Here is a 17,903-nt window from a genome sequence, read left to right on the forward strand (position 1 = left end):
TACATTTAAGTGGTGATCTGCATCACGATCCCGATGCAGGAATTTTTAAAAGATTCACCATTGCGGGATTGGGCGAATTTTGGCATTCCAGTTTCTAACTCCACAAAAAGATGGCAGAAAGACTTGAACAAAAGGGTGTAACATTGTCAAATGTTCCATCAAACAGCTTCCTTGGCGGAGGTCTGCACTCTCTGAATGCATTCCTAGTTAAGTTTCTTTTTAGGAGAGTTGGGTAGGTTGGATTCTAAACCAGGCCAATGGGGTGCTTATAGTCCTTCTACACTGAAAACTCCAATCCCGAATTAAAAAAAAAAAACATAATTGAAAATATATCGATTGGTCGGAAGTGTGCATGGTATTAATGAAGCTGCTTCCGAATCTCAACAAAGGCATATCAATGTAAAGATTTTGAAAAGGGGTTCCTAGACTTTGCATAAATATGACTAATACCTTGCACCTTTCATTACTAATCATAGCCACTGGTTTGTGTGTGTGTGTGTGTGTGTGTGTGTGTGTGTGTGTGTGTGTGTGTGTGTGTGTGTGTGTGTGTGTGTGTGTGTGTGTGTGTGTGTGTGTGTGTGTGTGTGTGTGTGTGTGTGTGCGTGTGTGTGTGTGTGATCTGTCTAATGGCACATGTAATGTATACTTGTGTGCAGGGTGCAATTTGTTGAAGAACCAGAAGGGGGGTGCTGTGCGATGTGTATTATGTTTTTTAATTAATACGTTTCTCAACTCCATTCTACTAAGGGGTATCCCCTCTCCATCTGTGAACTGCAGAATAGACAAGGAAATTCCACCCGACCTCCAACCCTCCAGGCAGGGGCGGGTGACCAATCATGCACTTTGATGTCAACCTGGCCAATCAGCCACTCTCTCCACCTGGCTTCAAACTCAGACCATTTACAAAACGTGCACCATTAATGCCACTAAAGAATGGCAGTCTGAGCACAACTATGGGTAGTTATTATCACAGAGTAATGAAAAAGGTGACAAGATAATCTGCCTATATAATGCCATATACACTGTATAGGCCTATAAAACACACAGACACACAGACACACACACACACACACACACACACACACACACACACACACACACACACACACACACACACACACACACACACACACACACACACACACACACACACACACACACACACACTTTTTTAAACACAAAGAATCAGTAAATCCCTACAAGTCTCAGACCTGCCTCGAATGGAGCTTCATGCAAGTTGTCTCGGTGTGCAGTGATGCCTGCCTAATCAGTGTCAAATAGACTGAGCAATTCTAATTTCACTAGGCCCATTTAAGTGTGTTTTGGAAACATTCTGTGGAGTTGTCTGCCAAGATAAGCCTTCTGAATATTGTTTGATTCATAAGATATTTTCAAAAAGAAACGTTAAACGAACAACCTATCTAATTTTTAAGGAAAATGATTTCGTTGAGTCTGGCTTGCAGAAAGTAGGCGTGTTCCAGTAGCCGTCACTCGCGACCTACCCTACACTGCAAGCAATCGGATGATTCTACGAGGGCGGTGCCTAGGATGGAAGCAGGCGCTACATAGTTGCTCAGCGGCAGCATCCTGAGTGTTGAGTAGCGTTAGCTCACCACCGCTCTCACATAATCCCCCGAGTCAATATAACAATTTTCCTTCTGCAACGTTAGGCGTGTCTCTTTTATTAACAGTAAAATAGACATTTAGAAGTTCTGTTTCTGGTGTGCCTCGTGAACATTTTCATGCTGGCCAATTTCAACTGATCTGTCATTGAGTTGTAGGAATTAGTTCACAAACTGAGCTTATCATGGAGACGGAAATACACGTGCCTGTTGGGTCACCGGCAATAAGAAAATTTCCAATATTTGTCGACGAACATAATGTTATCGATGGGGCTATGAAGTTAATAAAAGAGCTGCGACCAGCTTGGGACGCCAAGCTCGTAAGGACCAAGGTAAGTTGTATGTTGCAAATGCTTTGGGTTAGCAGCTAACACAGTTAGCTAGATGGCTTATGTTGCAAATTAAGTCCACCTGAGTCATTTTACGTTCTTTTTTAAAATGCAGCCAGGTAATTATCAGTGTGGGGATTTAACCCTCAGCCGTCCGTCTGAACGCTAAATGCCGCATCATTTAATGCACGAGCGCAGTGACAGTCGGGTTTTCTTGTGTTAGCAGCCGGTAACGATGGGTGTGTAGGAAGAAGCAAGAAGACAGGACGTCGTCATCACTCAAGGAAGCTAGCGTTAGCAGCTGTAACAGATAACGTTTCATCGGTCATCATCAATTGGAAAGATCACGAGATTAGGGAATTTAGAGTCTCTGGTAATGTTTTTAAAAATTATGTCAAGAACATGTCCATGCACTTCAGTGACATGGATGCCAACATTGTTATGTAGAACTAACTCTATGAAGAGAAGACTGACTTTCAGGTTGACACCTACCCATCATTCTTCTGAATGACTTGCATACCGGTACCTCCAAATGACAGCGAGTTCAAGCTATGGATGAAAGTAATGACAGCCCATGCCCCATCGTTGATTTGTTTACATACCCGTGGCTTATGTTGAAGGAGGCTACATTGCCTTGTAAATATTGTCCAATGTGCAATGTTTAATATTGAGGGACAATATATGAATCTGAAGGGGAAAGGTCTTGTGCAATACGGAACATTTTAAAACAGACATTGTTCAGCTGTGCCCAAACGCCTAGTTTCTGAGGAGTCTGGTGGGGGAAGTACTGAGACGTATACAGCCTGTACATTCAGGTATAAGCCATGTCTGTGTGTACAGCCATTAAAAGAAGCCTATCTTGACTAAATCAGCTATGCATGCCTGTGAATGAATAAAATAAATTCCAATGGGAAAAGAGAGTTGTGTTGGGATTAGAGATACTGCATTGGTCCCAGAAGTAAATCAGGTTAATGTGACAGTAGCTATCCAGTTATAGTTTCTATAAGTTGAACAATACTTGTTTTGGCAAAACTGAATATAGGAAGGCAAATGGGCACCCAAGCAAGGAGAAGGAAGGTTATTGGTGTGTAGGGAAATTTGTACTGTAAGGGTGAACAGAGTGGGTGGGGTCAGTTTGTTGTTTTGGTTCTGGTGTGACATGTAAGCCTATGGGGGTTTTGAATAGGGACCCCCGATCCCAGTGTTTGGCGGCAGCCCCTGTGTTTACAACCGGTCGGTATGCATTGCCCTCATTGTGCCGCTGGTTTGAAGGCCCGCTGCCATGCAAATAATGACACCCCACACCACCCCCCAACCCCCACGCGGGCCCGTGGTTGGCGGGAGAGCATGGTAGTGGTTAACCTAAACCACCTAAGCCACCCCTGTGCTGTACACACACAAGCAGGGTTGCCAGATGAGGCTGATGATTTCCAGCCCAAAAAATGCTCAAAACCCGCCTAGAAGCACAACATTCCGCCCAATTCTATTGATTTCTATGGCAGAAATTGGGCGGGTTTTTCTGCTAAATGCCATTTTTACCCGCACACAGCCATCCTAAGCAGCCCAATTGGGCAGGAAACAGCCCAATCTGGTAACACTGCGCACAAGCCATCCGCACCACATGTTCTGCTCCTCTGGCAGTTTGGTTACACTGGTTTGGTTTCGTCGTAGCCTATTTACAGTGTAGTACAGTAAACACCTTTGTTGCTGTGTACACTGCGACATGCGTTTGTAGGATAACACTTGTACGACCTAGTGACCTCCTCAAGGCCCGAGACAGAGAGATATCTCATGTTTATTTCTGATCTGTTCTCCTGTGAAACTTTCCACCTCGCATGTAGCCCACTCAGTCCAACAGGGTCACACAGGCAACACGACAGCCTCACCTCAGGTACAGTTGGGTGAAAAAATATATAGCCTCGAGTCAGAAGAATGTGTCACGCATCACCCCCCCTCAGCTGAGCTGTTGCCCACCAGTGTGTTTTTTGCCCCTAGAGTGTGCCCTGTCTGCAGTGCCATCCAGTCATGACAGCCATTTCAGGAATGCTAGCAATGCACGGTAGGTGGGTGGGTGGCAGGCCATGTACATTGTACCCAGCAGCTCCTGAGCCCAAGCCCAGCCTGGCCACTGTGGCCCGCCCGCTCGCCTCTGAATGGCGTGGCCGAGGTCACTGTAATTCATGAAATTCATGTGACTTCATGTGAACCTCCGTATAGCCTAGTTAGTACACACATACCACTGGCTGGCTGCTCTGTTGACTTGTCTCGTGCATTCCTCTTGGCTGTGTTTAAAGCCAGAGCCTTTTGAAATGGTCAAGTGGGAATGTATGCAGTGCATGCACGTGAACGTTGTTAGCTCGGACGTGACACTTTTCAGACATTTCACTCTCAATGTTTGGCCAGGGATGTAATGGGCCTAATGATCCCATACAGTGACAATGGAAAATGAAGCTTCATTCTGCAATACAATCCGTAATGTATATTGACAATTAGAAATTGTCATGTTAGTATGTTGACAATTAGAATTTGATGGATTGTGTACTATCTCCTTAAAAAGTTAGTGAAGTTGCTATCTGCTTACTTGACACAGTAACCATTAGGTGGCTTGAGACCGTACAAGTCTGACAGACATAATATCTGTCTTCTATCATGTGTTCTTTTGGTGTTCAAGGTTATAGCCTACAGCAGTGGCCAAAGAGGGTGGAGTAATTAAGAGGCTTCGAAACCCGCCCACCCAATGCAAAAGTGTGTGCTCAAGTTGGGTCTCCTAAGGGGGCGTTGGCCCCTCCTTCTTCTTGTATTTTTGAGGTGTTTGCACGAGAAGTGCGCTACCGCCATCTACAGCGCTAAGGGGACTCCATCTATTCTCAACCTCAGGACTCCGAAGGTCTCCTAACCGAAGGTCTCCTAAAGGGTCGTTCACCCGACAGAAAGTGGATACCAGAAATTAACTAGAATGACTTATCTCTGTCTAGAGTATCTCTGGCAGTGGCCTTTTGTAGCCTTAGCACCCAGTTCCTCTAATGGAAGCCTCAGTCCAAGTAAAAGACCACACGGCTGTTCCTAATTAGTACCTAAGAGCGTATTCACACCAGGAAAGTCTGATGGTTCACTTGCTTTGGTCCGGTCCAAACAAGTAATACACCCTGTAACATCAGACAACAGTGTTTCACCCAGCACTTTATTAAGGTCGGCCAACTTGACAACAAACAACTACCACCTTGACTAGGTCCTAGGTGAAAAGAGGAGCTTAGATTTTGTGTCTGATGTGCTGCAATATTATTCCCCCAAATGTATTCTTTTGGAGGTTTTTCTATATCACATTTCATATGAAACTGCACAGCATAAAGATGTACCCTTTCCATTGCTGGTTACATGTCTCTGCCAACCTACCTGCCAGCCCCCCACCACCTTGACTAACAGAAATTCTGCACAAAACACAAGCCAGGCCACGCCCTCCTAGTGACGCAAACACCTTCGATGTTGCTTCTAGTCAGGCCAGGAACAATACAAATATAGTTTCTGAGAAATCGGTAACTCCATCCACTTTGTCGGGAAGCTTTGAGCAGCTCCAACGGCCCTGGCTAGAGGCATGTTAGAGGCAAGTGATGTGTCTTAAGCAGAGACATTTTATTGGGACTAAGAAAAGGTTTGGTGAAACCTTCGGCACAGCCTTTTCTAGTCTCAACCATTAGCAAACCGAGGGAGGCGGGTTAACCAGGCCGTTTGGAAAACACTATTCGTTATCTTCTTGGTCAGACCAGCATCTCGGTATGAGATTTGAAAGTCGATGATAATGAGGCAAAGGAAACACTGGACAAGTAGGCATATTAGTTAGGCACAAGACAAGGCATACTGCACATGACGGGGGTAGAGGAGGCGGCAGGGTTTGCCATTTTGATGCTTTCTCCTGGCAAGTTTGAAGTGTTCTGGGGCCAGATAGTGAACCCGATCCGTCTCCAGTGAGGTCAGTGTTGTTTTCAATGACCGCCTCATTATCAGGGTGTGAACATGATTGCATTGCCTTGTGAACGCATTGCATTTGGCAAGTGTTGGATGTTGCATGTACAGCTATACAGCATGGTTACTATGGTTGGGGATCATTTGACATCCTTCCCCGACTCTCTCCCCCGACTCATTTCCTGTCCATCCCTCAACTGAAAAACAGGTGTGCATTGGTATCTTCAGGGCACTCGGGGCTAACCCGGGGTTGCTTCCGGCTCGGGTCCTTTGCCGGCCCTTCTCCCTCTCTCTTTCCCATCTGGTTTCCTGTCTCTGCGCCACTAGCCTGTCTCGTAGGAGTCGTAGAAAATTATAAAGGCTTTAAAAGCTCCCCCAAAGAATAATAAAAAGGCCCTACTGTGGCGCTAACGGTGGGGCACTCATCTACTACGTGGCCGACCAGGGTTCGATTCCCAGATGGGGTCCTTTGACGGCCCTTCACCGTCTCTCTCTCCCAACTCACTTCCTGTCTGTCCTCCACTATCCTGTCTGATAATAACCAATAAAGGCTTTAAAAGCCCCCGAAAATACTACTAATAAAAAACTAAATAATAATAATACAATTACTTCTGTACCCCACAGCTGTTCACGGATGGCACAACCAACAAGCTGGTGGGCTGCTACACAGACGAGGAGCCCGAGGACACGGTGCTGGTGCGCGTCTATGGCAACCGCACGGAGCTCATCGTGGACCGAGACAACGAGCTGCGCAGCTTCCAGGTGCTGCACGCCAACGGCTGCGCGCCGCGCCTCTACTGCTCCTTCCAGAACGGCATCTGCTACGAGTTCATGCAGGGAGATGCCCTGGGCACGCAGGACGTACGCGACCCCACCATCTCCAGGCAAGTTGTTCCTGTAGAATAGTGTTTCGCTACAGGGTGCTCTACATCGTGTGTGTGTGTGTGTGTGTGTGTGTGTGTGTGTGTGTGTGTGTGTGTGTGTGTGTGTGTGTGTGTGTGTGTGTGTGTGTGTGTCTGTGTGTCTGTGTGTCTGTGTGTGTGTGTGTGTGTGTGTGTGTGTGTGTACTTTTTTGTATTAAAAAGTTTTACTTTCTAAGGATGTGCTCACCACTACTTGACAGGACCGATCTGGGCCATGTTTCAATAATTGAAACATTCTGTGTGAAGTCTAAAGTTAGTACACTCTGGTATGCCTAAGGAATAGCAGCCTAATTACTAGCTGGTGTGAAAAAAGACAGGCGTTGTCCTGGTGGCAGAATAAGTTGGGTTCAGGAAGTCTGTATGCTTATAATTTACGATCGGGAAACTGACATAAGATGTTCTGTAATGGCCCTGCCGTGGCCTAACGGTTAGGTACTGGGTTACTACACCGGCGACCTGGGTTCGATTCCGGTTAGGGTCATTTGCCGATCCTTCCCCGTCTCTCTCTCCCCACTCATGTCCTGTTTCCGCTCCACTGTCCTGTTACAAATGAAGGCAGAAACCCCCCCCCCCAAATAAAAATATATATATATGTTCTCTAATGGCATATTTTAAACTCCTAACCTACACAACTGTTCAGAGCTGCCTTTCCCAAAAAACGTAAGTAGTACTTAAGCCTAAGTAGTACTTAAGTATGAGGGGCCGCCTAGGCAATATATTAGAAATAGGGGTCACATCAACACTAAAAGTCTACATACACTATTTTACCTTGCGAATGCTCTTGGCACAACCTTTTTATTTGCATGTGCAAGAAAAAATATTGTAAGAATGCCTATAAAATGATTGTATGCATAAACTTTTAGTGATGTACAGTGCTTACATTGCCAAGGGGGCCCCTCATACTTAAGTACTACTTAGTACTAAGTAGTACTACTTAGTAGGGTTTTTGGGAAACGCAGCCCAGGTAGGTTTCAGTTAAGGAAGTTTAATGTAATGTGGCCTTTCTGTTCTTATTGTCTCCAAATCCACTCAGCCCCCTGTTTCAGTGGTAAAGCATGCTCCATTCCCTTGCTGTGGAACAAGTACCCACTATATGATCCATTCCCCAGCTATGTAATAAGTACACACTCTATAACACACTATACTATAAGGCAACAGGTGGTAACAGGTGGATTGGGACCCATCCCAACCATTGCTTTGACCAGTTGATTTTGCAATGAAATCAGAATCAAATAGTCATTTCCTAAGGGTACTGTGTCATTTTTACTATAGGCACATTGAAATACAGAATGAACCATGTAGAGTGACTTGGATTTCAAGACTCTGTCCCTGCAGTCAGAGTGATTTACAATGTACTCTATATTGTGTGTGTCCATCCACCAGACTCATAGCCAGCGAGATGGCACGCATCCATGCCATCCACGCCCACAACGGCTGTATACCCAAACCCAACCTCTGGATCAAGATGCGCAAGTACTTCTCCCTAGTGGCCACAGAGTTCACCGCAGAGGCCTCCAACAGCAGGTAAACACGGCAATCTCCTCCTCTCTCTTAGGCCCTGTTAACAAATGCACAAGAATGTTTTTGAAAACTGAGGCTTTTCACCTTTGCTGTTCAGTGTTAAATTCATGTGAAAAATCAGTGGGATGTGAGTTGTATCTCACATTTTTCTTTTTTTTTCTCTCCCTCTCTGTTTTACTTTTTTTCTAGCTTTTTTTTTATAGTCCCCATGTCCGGATTTTTCATGCTCAGTTGAGCGGGTCATGCGGTCAGTTTAAACAGCCATAATAAGTCTTACATAAGATGCCATAACAGCCTGCCAGGGAAACCAGGAAGAGCAGGAGTCTTCCAAAGAACACTGAGCATTTTTGCTTTTTGCAATTTGCTTGTGCCAAAGCAGTGGCTGCAAGCCATCCATACCCCCATTCCCATCAGTTTATTGCATTACATTACATTTAGCAGACGCTTTTGACCAAAGCGACTTACAAGGAGGAGATGTAAGCATGTGCAGTGTAAGCACAGTAAGAGTAAGGGGTCAGCACAGAGTACAACAGTATACAAGTAATATAGAACAGATGAAGAGCAGAATAAAAGTTGAGGACCTATGAGATGTAGTGCAGGTTAGTGATTAGAGTGAGTAGAGTAGTGGCACAATTCATATTGCTTTAGCACAAATTTAAGAACAAGGTGGCCAGAAAAGCCAAGCACTTATTAGTTATCAACAGTTTATCAACTGCAGCTCCCTGCTAATAAATCGACTTCCATATTCTACATCTTGTAGAAAGAACTAATCACTACACCCACTTCTACAAAGACCTTGTCACAAAGTGGCTTATTGTATTGACCAAACAGTGGAAGCAGTATTGTGGTTTAGCTTGTACAAAGGGGAAAGCACTGTCTTTCCCTCTCATCCCCCGATCAGTTCCCGCAGAACATTTAATTACTCAAGGAGGGTGTGGGGAGTAAAGCCTACAAGGCTGGCATAATCCGAGACATTTGCCATTCATCATTTGGAAAGGAGCTAGGAGTTGTTGGTTGCCAAGGTGGTCCGACTGGCCACCTTAACTGTAAAGGTCAGATTAGACTTCAGCAACTGCGAGCGTGAAAAGTCGCGTGGGAGTGGCCACGAACCAATTTTGTATTCATGCATCTGCGAGCTCTGTGAGGTCCGAGGTCTCGTTGCCAGCCACATTTGAAATTGCGCGATTAGGCTACTTTCACTACATTGTAAGCACTGCGGTCATTATTAAGCAATGTTGCTTTCTATCCCGGTTAGCTAGGTATTTTCACACAAATTGCAAAGGCAATGCAGTGGTATCATTATTTGACATACCCAGTCTGTTTTCACGAGCAGAAAATGCAAGCATGTAAAGACAGTTGATTCTGCCGATGTGTGTTTACATTCGGTGGAGGAACGGTAGTAAAACCGCAGGCATTGTGCCACGAGTGTTCAACTGATGCATTGTTTGTTACTTAGCTTAGCTTCGTGTATTTACACACATTTACACACAAGGCATTAATAAAGTTTTTAACAGAATACAGCTCTGCTCTCGCAAACTACTGGCATTGCGCTGCCACAAGAACAGAACAAGGAAGTAGCGAGACGACCAATCATAGTGCCTTTTTGTCTGCGTACTCCGCGTCCGTCCGACGGATAGTTAGAATTTTTTCGAGGCGCTAGACGACGGGCGCAGAGCCTCTGAGAGGGGGGCGTGGACTCGCATAGACAGAAAACGGACGGACGCAGATTCTATGCGAGCGAAGCATAAATCTAGCTTTATGCTCTGGGGCAGGGGAAACCCAGTCTCTCCTTACTGAGCTGCCTGTGAGCTCTGGAGATACACTCTCAGATTAACCCGCTAAGCCAGAGAGAGTGAGGGAGAGAGTGGTCACTGGGACACCGTCTCCATTGGGCCAGCCTGAGGAGACTAAACCTCTTTTCTCCTGCTCAGCTAATTGGAAGACTCCTCCATATGTTTGCCGCCTCTCATTGTTCACACTGGCAGTTCTGCTCACTTGCTATTGGATGTGTTTGATTGGCTGAGGCTGTGGCCTCTCTACCTGTCCCCCTTTTTGTCTTTTTCCCCTTTTTCCTTGTGATGAGTAGGATAGGTGGCTAATGGCTAATCCTTACGGAAACATAAGGTGGAAGATAAATGGTCAGTTAACTTGAGTACCATGGTATGGAGGAGAAGCACATGCCTTACATTTGCACAATTGCACCATCTTGTCTTGAGTATGGACATTATGCTTGTGTGGATGTAGTAAATAGTAATACAGGAAATACTTATCAGGAGTGAAGTAAACCCCATTCAGCTGCTCTTCCAGCCTTACAGTTGCTTAGAGCTCTATTGCTTCAGTTGGTTTGGTTTTGGTCCTTTTATGTCAATAGGTGTCAAGACCTTGTGATATAAATAGCTTTGTGGCACACAATGTAGGAAGACTCCAGATCTGACTTGAAAACTGTGCCAACAGTGTGTACACACACCAGAACCGACCAGAGCAACGGAAATCGTTATTTCTATATGGAGCGCCTTCAACGGAAATCTGGTGCATTCACGCGATGCACAGCGAATTATACCAATGAGTTCTGGTTTGGCAAAGAAAACAATTGGAACAACAAGCAAGGCTTAACTTTGATGAGTTAAATAAAAAATCCCAATGTTTTGTCATGAACGAAACAAATTCACCGGTGAAGCATCTTCAGCTGCCTTGAAGAGCTGTTTGCATAGATCGCTTTTGATCTGAACGCAAGGTAGCGAATTGCTGTTTCTTTCCCAACATCCAGAATGAAACACCAGTCGCCAGTCTTGGGAGCATCATTTGCAGGCCATTTGGAGTGTCTCTAGACGTCCCAAGCAGTGCCTCTCATTTGCTGCTGCTAGAGGTGGCTTGAGTAGATTTCTAGGCTAACCCTACCAAAGATTTTCAATATGGTGAACAAAGATTAAAGCTTAGCTTAACCGATGCAACAACTCCTAAATGGATGTAACATTCCCATTGAATTCCATTCATTATCCTAGTCTCCTAAAGGGACATGGCTGCCATAGGATGGCGGGTTATAGCCGCTCGTCATATTGATTCCAGAAGAAACTCCTCATGAACCTTCTCCTCCTTATCTGCCTCCTCCAACTTTTTTGTTAACTCTTTGTCCCCCAGAATCCAGGAGGAGGTGCCCAGTCAGGAGGTGCTGGAGGAGGAGATGAGCTGGATGAAGGAGCACCTCTCGCAGCTGGGCTCCCCGGTGGTGCTCTGCCACAACGACCTACTCTGCAAAAACATCATCCACAATCCCAAAGAGGGTAAGCCAGCCGTTCCTTCTTATCACATCTGGCATTCAAGGGGATGATCTGTGTGTGCAAAGACAATTCGTCACATTAAAAGTGTGTGTGTGGAGTTTGAATGTTTTATGAAGATGGATCGATCCTGAGCTGGCTTGATAAAACTGGCATTGTTATTGCCATTAGTGATACTGTCCCATTTTTGGAAATAACCTCATATTACACATTCCCTTGAGTTAAATAATTGAGTTTTTTACCTTTCTCCTGTACTTTCAACCGTTCTCTGAGTATAGCAGTGAAAACTTTACCTCCAAGCTAGCAGTTAACATTGACTCTTATGAGACCAGTTAGCCGCCAGCTGGTCTCATAGGACTCAATGTTAACTGTTAGCATGGAGGTAAAATTTGCACTGCCATAATCAGAGAACGGTTGAAAGTACAGGAGAAAGGTAAAACTCAATTATTTAAGTCAAGGGGAGGTGTATTATGATCTTAATTCCAAAAATGGGACAGTATCACTTTAAAGCTTAACATTTAGTGAGCCATTAAAACATTTAGTAAGCCATTAAAAAGCTAAACAAAGCTGAAAAAGCTCAACATGCAACATATAAACATACATGGCTTGGCTTGACCTTAAATGTCTTATACATGCAATTTTTCATTTAACACTGACCCTTTAAAGCTTGTGTTAACACCATAAGTCAATGTACATTTTTCAAGACCGCAAGCTCCCATTGTAATCCTGCTGTTCATGTCCTCTCTTCTCTTTTCTTAGGCCATGTCCGGTTCATAGATTATGAATATTCCAGTTATAATTACCAGGCGTTTGACATTGGCAACCACTTCAACGAATTTGCTGGTAAGAGATCACGTGTCCAAAATATGACAACAAATGAATGTTTTACGTAACGCATGGCCTCTGCTGACAGCTGGGGTTCTATAGTAAGTGCAGTGATAAATGTCTGTGTGTGTGTGTGTGTGTGTGTGTGTGTGTGTGTGTGTGTGTGTGTGTGTGTGTGTGTGTGTGTGTGTGTGTGTGTGTGTGTGTGTGTGTGTGTGTGTGTGTGTGTGTGTGTGTGTGTGTGTGTGTGTGTGTGTGTGTGTGTGTCATGGCAGGCATGAGCGAGCCGGATTTCGGCCTGTACCCGAGCCGGGCCATGCAGCTGGAGTGGCTCCACACGTACTTGCAACACTACAAGCTGTACACCAAGAAGGGAGAGGAAGTTAGCCAGCGGGAGCTGGAGACGCTCTACGTGCAAGTCAACAAGTTTGCCCTGGTGAGCATGTGCAGAGAGCCGCGTGGTGGCCTAGAGAAACCAATGGGGACTCCGTCTCCGCCACATGGGGAGGGAGGGACACGTCCCGTTTGGGGAAAACATTTATCAGGATGTCTGTTGTGTTGCCAGTGAAAATTGGGTTAGGTAACCGTACGTGTGCATCCAATCCAATCAACCAGTGCAAGATCAAAAATAAACGTATGAAACGAAAATGAAGAATCTATGCACACTGTTGCTGGTCCTATTATATTAACCATAATGATGATGAACTATTATTATTACAGTGCCCTCCATTATTATTGGCACCCCTGGTTGAGATGTGTTTTTTAGCTTCCAATTATTATTATTTTTCTCTAAATAATATGGGACCTTAATGGAAAAAAAGAGAAAAATCCAACCTTCAATACAAGTGCATTTATTCAGTGGGGAAAAAATCCCACATAAAGAAATAATTATTTGACATCAAATAATGTGTGTCACAATTATTAGCACCCCTGTAGTTAATATTTTGTACAACCCCCTTTTGCCAACAAAACAGCACCTAATCTTCTCCTATAATGTTTCACAAGATGGGAAAAGACAGAAAGAGGGATCTTCAGCCATTCCTCTTTGCAGAATCTCTCCAAATCATCTAGAGACCTGGGTCCTCTCCTCTGTACTCTCCTCTTCAGCTCACCCCACAGGTTCTCAATGGGGTTGAGGTCTGGGGACTGAGATGGCCATGGGAGGAGCTTGATTTTGTGTCTGGTTAACCATTTCTGTGTAGATTTGGCCATATGTTTAGGGTCATTGTCTTGCTGAAAGACCCAGTGACGACCCATCTTCAGCTTTTTGGCAGAGGGCAACAGATTTTGATTTAAAATGTCCTGGTATTTCAAAGCACTCATGATGCCATGCACCCTAACAAGCTTCCCAGGGCCTTTGGAAGCGAAACAGCCCCACAGCATCACTGACCCACCCCCATACTTCACAGTGGGTATGAGGTGCTTTTCAGCATGCGCATCTTTTGTGGCACGCCAGACCCACTTAGAGTGTTTGTTGCCAAAAAGCTCAATCTTGGTCTCATCTGACCAAAGCACACGGTCCCAGTTGAAGCCCCAATACCGCTGGGCGAACTCCAGACGTTTGCGTTTATGATTGTGGGTGAGGAAAGGTTTTCTCCGTGCATGCCTCCCAAACAGCTTGTTGGCGTGTAGACAGCGCCTGATGGTTGATTTGGAGACTTTGTGACCCCAGGATGCTACCATTTGTTGTAATTCTGTAACAGTGAGCTTTGGAGATATTTTGATTTGTCTTACCATCCTCCTCACTGTGCGTGGTGGCAAAATAAACTTGGGTCCTCGTCCAGGCTTGTTTACCACTGTTCCAGTTGTTTTGAACTTCTTAATTATTCCTCTCACAGTAGATATGGGCAGCTGCAGTTGAGTGGCAATCTTCTTGTAGCCTCTGCCTGACCTGTGAAGGTCGACGCACATCTGCCTCACTTGTATGCTGTGTTCCTTTGTCTTTCCCATGTTTAAGAGTGGATAAGAGAAATGGCCTCGGTGTCACGTCATAGTTATACCCCAGGGAAACAGGAAGTGATGAATTACTAATTAAATGTTCCTACATACTCTGGTAAACTTTGTAAACTACTGTAGAAATGACAGAAATGCTTCAATTATATTTATTTCCTGGGAATTGTTAAGGGTGCCAATAATTGTGGAACAGGTGATTTAATGAAAAATAATTATTTTTTAGTCAGGGATTTTTTTTATTTTCCTACAATTCATTTGAGTTGAAGGCTACATTTTCCTAAAATGTTCAGTGTGACAGTATTCTTCTGCAATAAACACTGAATTTATTTTAAGGCTTTTAACACATCTCAACCAGGGGTGCCAATAATTATGGAGGGCACTGTATTATCATCATTTTCAGCGATTTCTTTGGTCCCTAAGCCATACCTGTCAACCATCCCTAATTTCCCGGGAAACTCCCTAATTTTGACTCATTTCCCGATTTCTTCCCGATTTGATTTTTTTCCCGGAAATATCCCGGATTTTTCACATTATCAAAAAACACTGTCGGTCCAGTAGGCTATTTATAGGCTACCCACGGCCCTGTCCGACGAGCCACACCCCCTCTTGAAGAGAGAGACAGGGGGTCTTGCTTATCAAGCTACCTGCCAGAAGACGGAATGCCAGATAGGCCTACCACCAAGCATTGAAGTTCCTTAAAAATACGAGCTGTCAACCTCGAGCTCCGTAGCGCTTGTGCGCCCACTCTTTTCCTCAGAAACCGTCAGTTCATGCAATGCATAAAACAGCCTCGGAACACCGAATCATGCGATTAACCTAATAACAACCTGTACCAGCACAAAGTTTTGCACGAACAGACAACTTGTGCGACAAAACAACAAGAAGAAACTCATTGCGCTCATTTCATTGTTTTGTTTTCATTGCATTGTTTCTCCACGCGCGCTGTTGTGAAAAGCAAAGTAGAACGCACCGTCCGATCTGTCTCTGTCATCCCGTTGACTGTCAAAGTTTGGCCTTTATAAAATTTCCCGGATTTTGGCTTTAAATATGGGAATTTTCCCGGATTTTGGGAGCTCAAAGTTGACAGGTATGCCCTAAGCATCGAATTGGAAAACTTTTGAAAAGGAAAATATGTCGTACAAGCTCCAAGCTCCCTACAATTTGACCTCTTTGAATTTTATTTGTTACTTATTGTAGCATATTGTTATAAATGTGCAAAGTAGTGGATGGTGACTTACCAAACACTACAAAGGGCATAAAGGCTCTTATCAAGTTACACAGGTGTACCTCTTGTGCATTTGTTCTGAACTACCATGCTGTAAACCTACAGTGGAAAAGCACGGTATCTACGCAAACATTGGAAATGTAGTTAAATGAGCTACTGTGAAGTTGAAGTGTATTTGCAGTTTAATCTAAACTCCTGAACGACAGTTTTGACAATATAGTTACTGATTGTTGACTTCATGGAGTGTCTGAGTGCGGATGCACGTTTTGGCATATTCAGTGAGTGTCTTACAATATGCGACCTTGCCTCCTCCACTTGTGCTTGACTCCTCGTACCAGGAAGTAATATGTCATGATGACATCACTGACAACAGCATTATATTTCAATATCTTGCAAAAGCTCAATTGTAGAGTCTTTTTTTCATTTGCAATTGGGATGGTGAATGAAAAACAGTCCCTCAAAAGTTGTTGTGGCTAGGCTGACAGCTGGGAAACTTTATTGTTTTCTCCACGGAGGAGGGGCCAGGAGGCGGGACGAGGAGACAAGCAGAAGTGGAGGAGGCAAGGTTGCATATTGTAACGCACTCAGTGTGTGTGTGTGTGCGCGCGCATGCTAATACTTTCACTGGTCACATGTAAGCGATGTGCATGCTGGCCTAGCTGTGTGATGGCTAACCTCCGTCACTTTTTCTCCATGCTAGGCCTCCCATTTCTTCTGGGGCTTCTGGGCCCTCATCCAGGCCAAATACTCCACCATCAGCTTCGACTTCCTGGGGTGAGTTCATCAACATAGGGGTTGACCACCTGCTGATGTTCCCTTTCCTCCAGATACCCTGGCCACATCTGTGCTGACTTAATGCACCTGGAACCCCCCCTGCCTTTCACTTGCTCTCTCACGCACACCCACTGCGCTATAACACTCACTCCATAGAGCTCTCGCTCTCACACTCACTCCATAGAGCTCTCGCTCTCTCACAGTGCTCTGTCAAACACTCCATGGCTCACTCACTCACTCACTCGCACGCACGCACGCACGCACGCACGCTCGCTCGCTCCCCATCTCTCTCTCACTCACTCACTCACTCACTCACTCACTCACTCACTCACTCACTCACTCACTCACTCACTCACTCACTCACTCACTCACTCACTCACTCACTCACTCACTCACTCACACACACACACACACACACACACACACACACACACACACACACACGCACACACACACACACACACACACACACACACACACTCCCCATATCGCAGTCTCACATCCCATGGCTCTCTCTCACACATACTGTACACACTCCCCGTATCGCAGTGTTGTCTCACACACCCCATGGTTCTCTTGCACATAGCCCATGCCTTTCTCTCTCACTCCCTATATCTACAACACCCCACAGAGCTCTCCCATCCCATGCGGTGTAGGACCTGGCACTGTTCTCTGCCGGCATAGCAGATGGGTTTGGATGGTACAGTACGTAGAGAGGTCTTCTCTCAGTCTCTTAATGTCCAGACCCCACAGTATCTGCTCACGAACGGCCTTCAGTGCATTTGCTTCTTCACTTCCAATGGACATCATTGTGTAGAACAATGAACAATGTACAACAATGTACCACTTTGGGTTCAGTGTGATGATGGCCAATGAAGCGGGCTGCCTCGAGTCATACTGTGCAGTATATCAAGCTGGGGGAGTGCCGGCATTAGGTGGGTGGCTGGGTAGAGGGTGTATTACATTACATTAAATTACATTGCATTTGGCAGACGCTTTATAACCAAAGCGACTTTCAGAAGAGGACATAATCAAGCCAACATCACAAGCAAATACAAAGTGCACAGGAGATATACAGAACAACAAGTGCAATTACAAAGAGGGGTTAGTTTTTATTTTTTTATTTTTAAAAAAAAAAAATTTAAATAAGGAGGAAATTACGAGAACACACACACACAAACACACACTCACAAACTAAACTAAACTAAACATCATGTCAGGATTCTGCCCTGGGGCAAGGCCAGTTCAATCATTAGTCTAGTAGATTCTCTCGAAAGAGGAGTGTATGGGTGTTAATGCAGTGTTTTTCAACCACTGTGCCATGGTTTGTCAGGTGTGCCATATAAAATTATCCAATTTCACCTAATTGGTCTAAAAATATTTTTTGAAAGACAGGAGTAATATCTGCTAATAATGTGCATTGTCTAGTGCAGGGATTCTTAACCATAGGCCCACGGCCCATCCTCGAGGGCCACAGAACACTTTCACTTTTTATT

The 17,903-nt window shown here is 44.8% G+C and overlaps 1 protein-coding gene across 1 annotated transcript in view; it reads left to right on the forward strand.

The window, feature by feature from the left end:
• The first annotated feature begins 1,588 nt into the window (after nucleotides 1–1,588).
• The window catches only part of etnk2 (ethanolamine kinase 2), a 19,508-nt gene continuing 3,193 nt past the window's right edge, over nucleotides 1,589–17,903 (forward strand). Inside the window, exons 1-7 of the mRNA XM_063215366.1 lie at nucleotides 1,589–1,954; nucleotides 6,536–6,795; nucleotides 8,218–8,358; nucleotides 11,494–11,636; nucleotides 12,390–12,473; nucleotides 12,731–12,891; nucleotides 16,334–16,407. Of these exons, the coding sequence (XP_063071436.1) occupies nucleotides 1,808–1,954; nucleotides 6,536–6,795; nucleotides 8,218–8,358; nucleotides 11,494–11,636; nucleotides 12,390–12,473; nucleotides 12,731–12,891; nucleotides 16,334–16,407 (1,010 nt within the window). The 5' untranslated portion in view covers nucleotides 1,589–1,807. The remainder of the gene's footprint in view (nucleotides 1,955–6,535; nucleotides 6,796–8,217; nucleotides 8,359–11,493; nucleotides 11,637–12,389; nucleotides 12,474–12,730; nucleotides 12,892–16,333; nucleotides 16,408–17,903) is intronic.

Source organism: Engraulis encrasicolus, chromosome 14 (assembly GCF_034702125.1).
Source record: "Engraulis encrasicolus isolate BLACKSEA-1 chromosome 14, IST_EnEncr_1.0, whole genome shotgun sequence".
In the NCBI taxonomy this organism is placed as follows: domain Eukaryota; kingdom Metazoa; phylum Chordata; class Actinopteri; order Clupeiformes; family Engraulidae; genus Engraulis; species Engraulis encrasicolus.